The sequence below is a fragment of the Ananas comosus genome, unplaced genomic scaffold (assembly GCF_001540865.1).
Source record: "Ananas comosus cultivar F153 unplaced genomic scaffold, ASM154086v1, whole genome shotgun sequence".
In the NCBI taxonomy this organism is placed as follows: Eukaryota; Viridiplantae; Streptophyta; class Magnoliopsida; order Poales; family Bromeliaceae; genus Ananas; species Ananas comosus.
Genome location: NW_017893408.1, coordinates 2,677 through 15,322, shown reverse-complemented (window position 1 = coordinate 15,322; position 12,646 = coordinate 2,677). Strand labels below are relative to the sequence as shown.

Below are 12,646 nucleotides of genomic sequence, written 5' to 3'. Positions count from 1 at the left end.
TTTGTACATATTTTTTACAACCTAAATTATGGAAAATCCATTCATTAATTTGGGGTAAATTGCACTGTTGCCCCCTAAACTTTTGGCGGAGTTTCACTTTACCCCCCAAACTCTAAAAATAAACATTTACCCCTCTAAACATTAATATTGCATTCTTGTTGTCCCTTCTGTCAGTTCCAGTTAACGAAGCTGAACGGGAGTTGACGGAAAGGTTAAGTGCGGTTTTGTCTGAAGCTGCGGAGGAAACCGAAGAACTTCTCCGCCAAAGACACAATGGGTCACTTGGGGTTTTCGTCGGAAGATTAGGGTTCTCCACCATCTTCGTCTTCTCCATTATCCCTCATCCTCTTCAACAGAAAGTGATAAGATTAGGGTTTCTTAACATTCCTTATTGTTGGAATGTTAGGGTTTGATTCGTCTTCCATAGAAGGATTGCTAGAACAATGATTCGAAGAGCTTAAGAGGACCAAAAACCGACATATGGTATGTTTCCTCCAAATTTTATCTTATTTTATTGTTTTATTGGTTATTTTCATCTTGAGATGTGTAATTGGTTTATTTTATTACCCTTAAGAAGTATAATATTATAAAGAATTGTAGTGGGTCTTTACTGGGTCCCGATCTTTACTTATCATAGTGTTTTGTTTTTTTTTTTTTTTCAATGCAGTTAATGGGTCTGGATATTTTACTATGGAAATACATCATGGAGGATTCTTTGCTTTTATACCTGATAGGTTCTACATGGGTAGTAAAATTGATTACTATGATTTCTGTGATCCTGATCTTCTGTCATTGTTAGACATTAAAGATAAAGCAAAAGATGACTTAGGATACCCTGATGAAGAACAAGTTAACTATTATTGGTGCAAACCTGGGAGCTCTCTTAATCTTGGAATCAAAAAGCTAAACAATGATAAAGATGTGTGTGAGATGGCTTTACATGCTTCCAAGACTACGAGAGTTGCATTGTACATGGAACCCATGATTGTAACGGCAGAAATGAGTCAAACAATATTAAATGACATGTTTAGAATGTTTGATGATACTGAACAAACAATACCCAAGAAATTGAATGATGATGGGAGACAATGTGAACAACAAACCCTTTCTAATATGATTTGTAAGGAGTTAGATGTTGGTAGCAGCGAACAACAGACTATTGATACAAAAACTATTTTGGATGAGCTGAATAATGATAGCAATCGACAACATCCAGATGATCATGTTATTGCAGAGGAGTTGGATAATAGGGATGAAGAGATGGATGATGGTGAAAAGGACCATGCTAATAGGTCTGATGATGAAAGTGATAGTTTATTTATAGAAAGTGACTATGACTTAACAGATGATGATGAATTGTTTGACAAAAATGTTGACACTCATGTAGAATGGGTGTAGGAACTAAAACATGAACAACAATTGATGATGTTCCTAAAGATAGTGTTAAGTCTTGTATGTTGGCAAGTTTCATGGATTGAGTCGGAGTCTTGAAGGTTTTGGAGCATATCGTCGAAGAACGAAGAATCCAAGACTTCGGAGAAGGCGGAGATAACTCACGACATGAATCACGATGCTCAGGTAAAGTCTTTACTTCATGTTATGGTGATTCATACTTAGTTATAGGCATTAGAATCATTATTATCAATGTTTAGTTGATTAGAAAGTGCTCAATTCGGAACTCTGCAGAACCCGAAACAGTGCAAAGTCTGAAATTGCACTGTGTACCGGTACAGCCATTGCCTCGTACCGGTACAGCCATCGATTTTGGCTTCGCAAATTTTTGTTCCGTCATTGTGTAACCGGTGATAGCCTCTCGTGTACCGGTACACTGTGTAAAATTGTGAAAACTTTCTAATCCGACTCCAATTGATTCTAAAGTCTATAAATAAGCTATTGGGGTTCTCTAACTCATCAAGTATCACGAGAATACATGTTACAGAAACCCTAGAGGCTCGGATTTTATTTAAAACCTATTTTCTACATATTAGCCTCTTTTAGATCAAATCGAGATATTGAAATTTCATATCTATATGTCGATTTGATCTTCACTTCGCTTGGAGTTATCTTCCCTTATTTTCATCGATACTCTAAGCGAAGGATCACCATAACATGATGTTCTTCATGACGGCGTCGTGGATTCGGCGTGATTGACGGCGGTTCATGAATTCGGATCGTAAGCTTCGTGTATTCGGAGTGGAGGCGTTTCGTGGATTCGGAACGTGGCGTTCGTGGATTCGAACGTAAGGACGTGGACAACCCGGAGGATTGCGCGAGATTCATAGGAGGTTAAGAGAGGTTGAGTCCGTGGAGTCGGTAATCACCTTGTAATCTTTTTTCTTAGTGAATAATTTTTTCACGTGTTGGTCCCGTGGGTTTTTCTCCAAGTTGGAGTTTTCCCACGTAAATCTCGGTGTGATTTTTATTTTCCGCATTTATTTTAATCGCATTGAGATTTGTGGTTTTTGGTCGTTATACCTACTCACCCCCCTCTGGGTGTTGGATACAATCTAGATAGATTCTTGGGCACCTCAAAACTTTCAATTGGTATCATAGCGGGTTCTAGATAAATTGTTATCTAATGGCCGAAGGCGGTAACATTAATCGACCACCACTCTTCGGTGGCACGAATTATGTTAGTTGTATGCCCTAGAAGCCTATCAGGCTGACGCATTTTATTTTCTATGGGACATATATTTGTACTTAATCTTTATTATTTATATAATTGGGCCTTTTATTCCATTCATGTTAAATGTGTCCATGAATCGTCCTTTGAATTAATAAGATGATAATATGTATTCTCAAGAGTTGAGAATTTGAGATACATATTATTGGTGATTAATTCATAAATGCTCTCAATCGGAGGATCATCATGGGGACGATGATTGATCCGGTAAGATTGATGTGTGTGCCGCTTCCCTTTTGGGATGACGAATCTCGAGTCATCAGTGTGGGGACACTGGAGCGAACATGCAGGTGGTTGTTGGAGAACAACGGTACTGAGCGTGACCAACTACGAACAGTTACATGGATGTCTACTCATTCGTCAGTAACTGGTTCGATGTTGCAGTGGTACAACTGATCCTTAGACCTGCGACACCACGGTCATTCAATATGAGGCTACTGTAGTTTGACTATGCAACAAACTCTGATCCTAGCCATGGGTCTTAGTAGTATATGTTGGCTGCAGTCGGTTCATATCAGGAATGGGTGTGTGTTTATAGGGGATCTATCGCTCTCGGTAGAGAGATAATTAGTTCTATGCTATTTGTAAGGCAAAGCTCAGAAATCCTCGGCCGGGGTAATATGGTGTATGGAAAGATGTTTCCAAGAGTAACCATAAGAGCTTCTGTCTGATCAAATTTGTCATATGACGGGTGATGGGGTTTGACGAATATTCCATGACCTCCACTCAGTTGGAACTATGCGATAGAAGGATTGTATTGTACGGTAACTGCACCTAGAGGTTCAGTCCGATATTCACTTCTGACTGGATTGCCACTACATGCTGCTAGGCGTCACTGGTGGATTGTGGGAACCAATAGAAATAATTATTAATTATTCTATTAGGGTGGAATCAAAAGAGTTTGAGCCATCGAAAAGAGTTTCGATGATGATGTAGATGGAGATCTCATCATATCTCACTACCAGACAGAATTGAACCTATTAGGTCACACACATAAGAAATCGCGCATGATCGATATTTAGGAGACGATAAAAGAAGTTTATCGGATGGATTAATTATAATTACAATATAGTTAAATACTAAAGTTTACTAATTTATTAGTAAAAGGACTAATTTGCAATTGTTGTAAATTAGAGGTATTTATGTGTAAAAGTTGCATGGTGTATTTACTAATCGTTAGTAAATAATATGAGGACTTATGTGTAAATGTTACACACGAATCGAATTAGAATTAGGATTCGGAATTCGGTTAATATCATAACCAACTTGTGGGTTAATGGATAATCTAATCGGAATAGGATTTCGATTAGGATTACGTTAGGGTTTTCTCATTATAAATATATGTCATATGACATATTAAAATTAATGGAAAATTAAGTAAAAAGGAAAAAGAAAACCCTAGCCGTCAATCCTTTTTCTTTCTTAAGTCCTCCACAATAAATCCATCGATTTCGATCTTCAAAAGTTGCTAGCACATCTAGAAGATTGATTCATCTTCCTCAAGTCGACGCAAGGGTTAATTCGTGATCGGATCACGGATTGAAGTGGTCGTCTAAATTCTATCAAGTGCGTGATTTCGTGTGGACTCGAGTAGAGACCGGGTGCGTTCGCGGCTAAGCGAGGGCAAACAAATTTTTACCAACGATTGTCGACTTCGTGGTGATCTCCACCCACGCGAGGTAAAATAAAATATAGATCCTATTTGATTAGATCAATTAGATCTATTATTAATGATCTAAAACGATACACGAGGTGATTTTTGGTTTTCAAGAAAATTTTTAATTGTGTTATTTTCTTCCGCTGCGTACACATATATTTTCTTACAGTGGTATCAGAGCATATAATAATAAATTCTCTAATTCGAATTCTAATTAATTGGATTTTTATTAATATTTAATTCGTCGTTCTGCGCAGTATGCTGCATACTCACTGCATGTTCATGGCTTACGCGGTATGTATTATAGAGAAGTCAATTAATTATCATGCCATACATAAAAATAAATTTTGTATATCTATATGTCCATGCAAGCTTAATTAATTTTTCATGTCGTCCTATACATCATGAAATCTTAATTAACATTAGCAAACATTAAGAGTCATAATGTGTAGAAAGTTCATGCACGTGAAGCCATGAATGCCATGTGGAGTCAAGCATTTACGGCCAAGACATGGCCGCATGCTGCATGCGCTACATGCATATCACATGCGATGTAAGCGTGTCGGCCAAGAGTTGCGCTACATCATTGTAATTACCTTTTAACAACAACGATACCGACGAATATAATTTTATTAAGATCTTATCATTGATTCGAAACAATCAAGTATTGTTCGAAAAATCAATCTTCATCGTTTTTTATTCGATCGTTCCGAAAAACCCAATTAATTTTATGGATTGTAAATTTATTGTTATAAAATTAATAAGGGAAAAAGGTAGTTTAGGTTTCTAAGGGTTTCGTTGCATTCAAGAGTTGATGCGATGCGGATCAAGTTTGGACCAGATGCTGATCAAGGGAGAAGACAAGAGTTGATCAACTCCAATCCGATTGAGACGGAAAATAAGAAATGGTTTTCTTGTGTGTAATACCCTTATGACCCGATTCCGGCCTAGTGGCTTAGGCTCGAATCAAGATAATATCCATGATCATCACCGGTAGTTATTTTTATATATGCGATGAATGTATGCATGTGATGTGATGGTTTGCATGAGATATAAATTAATAATAAATTAAAACTGATGAGACAACTAATCTTCCTAAATAAAATATTAAGTTAATGGGGTTATGAACTCATTAGTGGCATTCCACCGTTGTAGGGTGTGGGCGTCTCTTTAGTGTTGATTGAAGCATCCGGATACGGGGGTCAGTTGCATTAGGGAGCCGCAACCATTCTATTGGCATGAGATGTTGTGCGGTAAAAAAGGGGTTGGATCCAAGAATCTGTCAGGATGAGGATTTAATGACATTCTTATTTGCACGATGAACGGTGGGTCTAACCTAACCACGAGATAAAGCCAATAATCTGTCAGGATGAGGCCTATAACTTATGGAGGCCAAGGATTAGATTGCAATTTGCTTGAGAAGTATTGAACAAGAGTTGTTCACTTATTTGTTTGCTCATTGCCAAGAATCTGTCAGGATGAGGTGGTGTGTAAACAGATGGGACCACAATATCCACTAGAAACTTTTAAGTAAAGTTTCCGTTTTCTCCGCTCAGGGAGTGTGGAGATTCGCCAAAATTAGTGGGAGGCACCATTTAGATTTAAAGACCCTAATCAAATGGATTATGATTAAGTACACAACTAATTAGAATATTAACCTTTTGCAGAAAATGGCTGTATCTAACTCACTTGCCAAAATACTTGATACTAATCGCTTAACTGGACCGAATTTTACCGATTGGCTGAGGAATTTGAGAATTGTTCTCAATTCTGAAAAATTAGTCTATGTGTTGGACACGGAGGCTCCAGCGGTGCTCGAAAATCCAACAGCTGAGCAACGAGCTGCAAGAAATAAATGGACTGATGACGATGTGAAGGTAAAATGCTACATGCTTGCGTCTATGAGCAATGAGTTGCAACGCCAGCATGAGCACATGGAGAGTGCTGCTGATATTTTGCTCCATCTCAAGGAGTTGTATGATGAGCAAAGTCGAACAGCCCGCTACGAGGTGTCGAAGCGACTGTTTAGAGCTAAGATGTCTGATGGTTAGCCAGTCAATAATCATTGCTCGGCAATGATTAAAGACATTGAGGAGCTTGAGAAGCTCAGAATGACTATGGACGCAGAACTCCAAACAGATTTGATCTTACAATCCTTACCAGATTCATTTTCTCAATTCACCTTAAATTTTCAAATGAATAAAATTACTTGCACTCTCGCCGAGCTGTTGAATATGTTGGTCACAGCTGAAGGAATGATAAAAGTCAATAAGGGGTTAGTTTTGGCTATTGAACGGACTTCCTCCAAAAGAAAGTCTAAATGGAGAAAGAAAAAGCCTGCGAAAAAGCCAAAGACTGAACCTGCTAAGGTAATTCCTAAAAAGAAGGCAGCTAAAGGAACTTATTTCCACTGTCAAAAGGATGGCCACTGGAAAAGAAATTGCCCGGATTATTTGGCTAGCCTCAAAGACAAGGTAAAGGACAAGACTTTTGAAGGTATGTCCGAAATTCATTTCATTGAAACTACAAACTTATCGGTTTGTTCTACTTTTACATGGGTCATTGACTGTGGATGCACATCGCATTTATGTATTTCAATGCAGGGGATAAAATAAAGTAGAAGACTTAGGGATGGAGAGCTTACCCTACGCGTTGGAAACGGGGCAAGAGTTGCTGCTGTTGCCGTGGGGACTTATCCTTTATGTCTACCGACAGGAGTAGTTTTAGAACTTAGAGATTGTCTTTATGTTACTAGTGCGACTAGAAACCTTATTTCTATTTCATGTTTGGACGGTTATATGTTTATTTTTGAATCAAACGTTTGTTCAATTTATTTGAGAAATAATTTGATCGGTTATGGTTCTTTAGTTGCCAATCTCTATCACTTACATATGGATGTTAGTGTTAATACAATTGATAATGGCATGAATGAGAATATCATTGGTTTCAAAAGACCAAGAGAGGAGGTAAATAAAACGTACTTGTGGCATCTTAGACTTGGTCACATTGGAGAGGATAGGATTAATAAGTTGGCTAAGAATGGTGTCTTAGGGTCCTTACCCTTTGAACCATACCCAGCTTGTGAATCATGTCTTCAAGGAAAAATGACTAAGTCTCCCTTTGTTGGACAAGGAGAGAGAGCTACTGAAGTGCTCGCCCTAATACATACTGATGTATGTGGACCATTCGATGTGTCTGCTTGGGGTGGCTATCTCTACTTCATTACCTTTACTGATGATTATTCACGGTATGGGTATGTGTACTTAATTAAACACAAGCCTGAAGCTTTTGAAAGGTTTAAAGAGTTTAGACAAGAAGTAGAAAAGCAAATGGGAAAACCAATTAAGGCTCTTCGATCAGATCGAGGAGGGGGAATACCTTAGTACGGATTTCCTAACCTGTCTCAAGGATAATGATATTGTCTCTCAATGGACTCCTCCTGGAACACCAGAATTGAATGGGGTGTCTGAACGGAGAAATCGAACTTTATGAGATATGGTTCGATCCATGATGAGCTTTACAGATTTACCTATGTCGTTTTGGGGTTACGCACTTCTTACGGCTATTTATATTTTGGACAGAGTGCCTTCCAAATCTGTTCCGACCACACCATATGAGATGTGGCATGGTAGGAAGCCAAGTTTTACTCATATTAAAACTTTGGGGTGTCCAGCTTATATTAAGAAATTAAAGACGGACAAGTTGGAAAGCAAATCAGTCAAGGGTAGATTCATTGGGTATCCCAAAGAATCACTTGGATACTATTTTTATCTCCCAGAAAGCCATAATGTGATTGTGAGCCATCATGCCTTATTCCTTGAAAGTGAATTTATTTTCACTGGGGCAGTGAGAAAAAAAAAAAAAAAGAAAAAAAGAACTAGAGGAGAAAGTCTCTTTCGAATCGAATATTTCAAGAGCCCTCCCTGATAACTCTGTGACACTTGAAGTTACACCGCCACCTCGCAAGTCTAGTAGGGTCTCCCGTCCTCCTGATAGATACATGGGATTATTTATAGGGGAGATGGAGGAAATATTCCTAATGGGAGATAAGGACCATAGAGATGATCTTAAGACTTATAGCGAGGCGATGTCAGACATCGACTCCGATAAATGGTTGGAAGCTATGAAGTCCGAAATGGGCTCAATGTACTCCAATCAAGTATGGATTTTGGTTGATCCACCGGAGGGTATTGTACCCATTAGATGTAAATGGATCTTTAAGAAAAAGATTGGTAGAGACCTATAAAGTAGGCTAGTAGCAAAAGGTTATAGTCAATGCGAAGGCATTGACTATCAGGATACCTTTTCACCTGTAGCTATGCTTAAGTCTATCAGAACTCTTCTTGCTATTGCTGCACACTATGACTATGAGATCTGACAAATGGATGTGAAAACTGCCTTCCTAAATGGATATCTTGAAGAAGATATCTATATGGAGCAGCCTTTGGGTTTCACTTTCAAAGGCTTCAACGATCCATTTATGGATTGAAGCAAGCTTCTCGGAGTTGGAACACTCATTTCAACGATGCAATTGAATCGTTCAATTTCATCAGAAATGAGGAAGAGCCGTGTGTATATAAAAAGATTAGTGGGAGTNTTCCCTACTAACCCATCTTCTTCCAAATCTTTTTCTAAAAGCACAAGGGTTGCACTCAAATCAACAAAAAAAGAAAAAGACGACTCGGATTCCGACGGAGATATTTCGCTCGCCGACTTTGAACATCAATTAGCGCTCCTAACGAAGAAGTTCTGACGGAATTTCCGGAAAAATAGATTGGACAAGGCTTCATCTTCTAAGCAAAAATCTTTTTCTAAATCATCTTCATCTTCAAAGTCTAAGGATAAAAACTTGCAAAGTCTTTAAAAGAAAAGGATGAATTTGAAGGCGAAATTCAATGCTACAAATGCAAAGGCTACGGCCATATTGCAACGGATTGTCCTTCAAAGAAGACTTGTAAGCAAAAGGCTTTGCAAGTTAAAACTTGGGATGATTCCTCTTCTAGTGAATCATCTTCAAGTGACGAAGAAAAGAGTGATCACATTGCTTTATTTACTAACACTTCTCTACCTTCGTCTAACGTTGTTTGTTTATCCTCTATTGCTACTAATTCCAATATTTCTCTTTCTTCGCATGATTCTTTGAGCGACAATGGCGAAAGCGAGGAGGAATCAAACGACGACGATATAGCGGAAGCGTACAATCAACTTCTTATTGAGTCAAAAAAAATGGCCAAACATAATAAGAAGTTGAGGTGTCATCTTTTGGGCATTGAGGAGGAAAACAACAACTTAAAGACTTTGAATGAAGCTCTCGAGAAGGAAAGGGAAGCAAATTTGAAAAATAAATCTATCCTCCAAGAGAAGAGAAGCTACATGAAGCGGAATCGACTATCAAATCTTCTAAAGATAAGATTGAATTTTTGGAGCATCAATTTCAGGAAATTCATGCATCCAATCAAGTCTTAACTAGTCAAGTTCGTCAACTTCAATCCGACATTCAAAAATTTTCTTCCGAATCAAAGAAACTAGATCATATGCTCGGATTGAGTCAAACGAACAAGTTTGGTCTTGGATATGAAAGGACATATGTTGAGAAGGATCAAACGGCGACATCTAAAGTCTCAACAACTTTAAAGGATAAAGTATGTCATCGATGTGGAAACAAAGGACACATCAAAAAGAGTTGCCCGATAAAAATAAAGAAGAATCATTCGGCAACTCCTAAAGCTCAATAGGCATCATCTACAACTTGACATGCCCCACGGAATCAAGAGCCAAATCATTTGAGTCATGCACATCGAGGGAACCTGATTTCTAATACACAACATCAAGTTCGAACAAATTCCCAAGCAAACCGGTATTCTAATGCGCAACGCCAAATCCGACCGAATCTTAAAGCAAACCGAATTTCTAATGCAAAACGACAAGTTCAACCGAAGCTTCAAGCGACGAAACGACCACCGGTTGATCAAAAATCAAAGCAAACGACACCTAACGTCGACAAGACAAGACAACGCAAAATCCGACAAGTTTGGATTCGGAAAGGTGATATATTTCCTTGTTCTACGTCTTAGTTCATTTTTGTTTTTTTAAATGCTTTGATTGGTGCTTGTTGCATATTTTTACTCATTGCATTTCATATTTAGACGATTTTTGGTGCTTGAATTTTATTTATTTCTGGGGAAAGGTCTTTGGGAGTTCAAAATTTTTCTTTGAGAAATGAAACGATTGAAATTCTTTATTTTGGGGAGATTAGAATTTTTCAATGTGTTTTAACCGGAATACATCTTGAATTAACTTCATATTAATTATCAGTTTTACTCCACTGTTTATTATTTTGACAATAATTTAATATATGATTTCTTAATACATATATTCATAAAAATTTTGAAATCAAATTTGATCTCTTGGTGATTAATCTATCTCGGTTGTGAGTGTTGAATATGATGGATAGATATTCACTAATCGACTAAAATTTTGTCAAAATTACTTTCAATTGTGAGATTGTCTAATTAAGGGAGAGTTTTTAATTTTTTTTTTTTAAAAGGAAAACTCCTATGTATAAAAGATGTGGAAAGAGTTACATCCAAAAGGAGTGTGAAAACTACCACCACATGTAGGAAAGAGCTACCACCCCGGTCGTCCGGCAAGTGTGTGAAGCTACCACATGAAGATTGAGTTGAATAACAAAAAATGGTGAGAAAATTTTTTTTTGAATATTTTAGAATTTTCGGAGTTATAAGGCGTTAGTTTGAAAATGATACTCAAAGAGCCACCCCCGGTATCGTATTAGTTAAATCTCTATTTTGAACGGATTGCGACAAATTGGTGTCAATTTTGCCGAATTTCTAAAAATCATTTTTCATGAACCGTTATATCTTGATGATTTTGAAACTTGAGGTCATTTTTGATAATGAAATTTTAGTGTTTCGATATATTTTGAAATCTTATAATATTTTATTTTCATTATAATAATTTTGGAATAAAATCCTTAATTTATGTAAAATTAATTTAAGATTAATGGATTTTTAATGTAAATTTTTTGAAATCTGGGGCTGTGTACTGGTACACAAACCCGTGTACCGATATGGGTACTGTAGCAGCGGCTTATATAACCGGTTATAAGGTCTTATTTCTTCCAAAATTCAAAACCAAATCTCTTTCTCTCTGTTTCTACGACTCCCTGGGATCCTCCTTCTCCAGATCCACGAAGTTCCTCCCTAAATCTGTAAGTATTTTGTTGGGATTTCATGATTTCATCACGTTTTTGTATTTTTTTTCGGAAAAATTCCGAGTTCATGCTCAGATCTCTGTTTTTGATCATTTTTTATGCAATTTTTTGATATAGATCAGTGTTTATGGACATTATCTTGCTTCTAGATCACTTCAATCATGTTAAAACATATTATTTTTCGCTGATTTGTGATCTAGATATCAATATGCTTGGAATTTCGGGATTTGTGTTGAGATATCATTTTTTGATGAAATTTTTTGCATGAATTAGTTTGAAATAGCGTTAGTATGCATTCTAAGAATATTAAAAAAAATTTTGCTATTTTTACAAATTTTTTCAAAAAATTTTATTGTGTAGGAAAATAGCGTTTCTCTTAGTGTTGACATTGCTGGTGCTTATGGCTGCTGGGAGCAGTCGTGGATGTGGTAGGAGTCGTCGAGGGGTCTCTAAGAGGACACGTACTACTGCTGAGGCATTTGGGTCTGATCCAGACTATCAGGCTAGTTCTCCCGAGGAAGCGGAAGAACCTGTTGCTCGTCCAGATAAAGAAAAGGGTATAGCTGGAGAGTCCTCGTGAGGTGATTATCGTGCTTGTGAGCGTCGTTCAAAACAGGCTGTGGATGTTCCCCCAGAGCGACGGAAGATGTACGTGAGCAAGTCATGTATTGCAGAGCGTTATGTCAACTTCAATGATCTTATACATGACGTTCCTGACTTTGGGCGGCTACTTCAGCGGGTTCCTATTGAGCCAGTTGATAGGGTTCCTGCTCGCGCTCCATTTTGTGTGGAACTCATTCGTGAGTTCTATATGAATGGGAAGGTACTTGTGGAAGATGAGGAGATCGGGACTTTTCTATTTGAGACATTCATGCGTCAGCAGAAGGTCCTCGTTACCCCACATACTATTGGAGAGCTGTTGAGGATGAACGTGGACACTACTGGTCTTCTTTATACATAAGGAGGATTTCAATCATCATCCCACTGGGATATAGTTGTAGAAGCTATCTGCAAGGCTGGAGTGCAAACTAATCGTGCTTATGTGGAGTCCAAGGACTTACTACCAGAGTATCAT

General features: G+C 37.7%; 1 protein-coding gene across 1 annotated transcript; it reads left to right on the top strand.

Annotated features, from left to right (window-relative positions):
• Positions 1 to 6,010: 6,010 nt before the first annotated feature.
• LOC109705954 lies at positions 6,011 to 6,391 on the top strand. The gene has a single exon (XM_020226766.1). The coding sequence runs from the start codon at positions 6,011 to 6,013 to the stop codon at positions 6,389 to 6,391; it is 381 nt and encodes a 126-aa protein (XP_020082355.1).
• Positions 6,392 to 12,646: the final 6,255 nt, after the last annotated feature.

Coding starts and splice junctions, on each gene's coding strand:
- LOC109705954 (XM_020226766.1), top strand. CDS start 6,011: ATGGCTGTATCTAACTCACTTGCCAAAATACTTGATACTAATCGCTTA.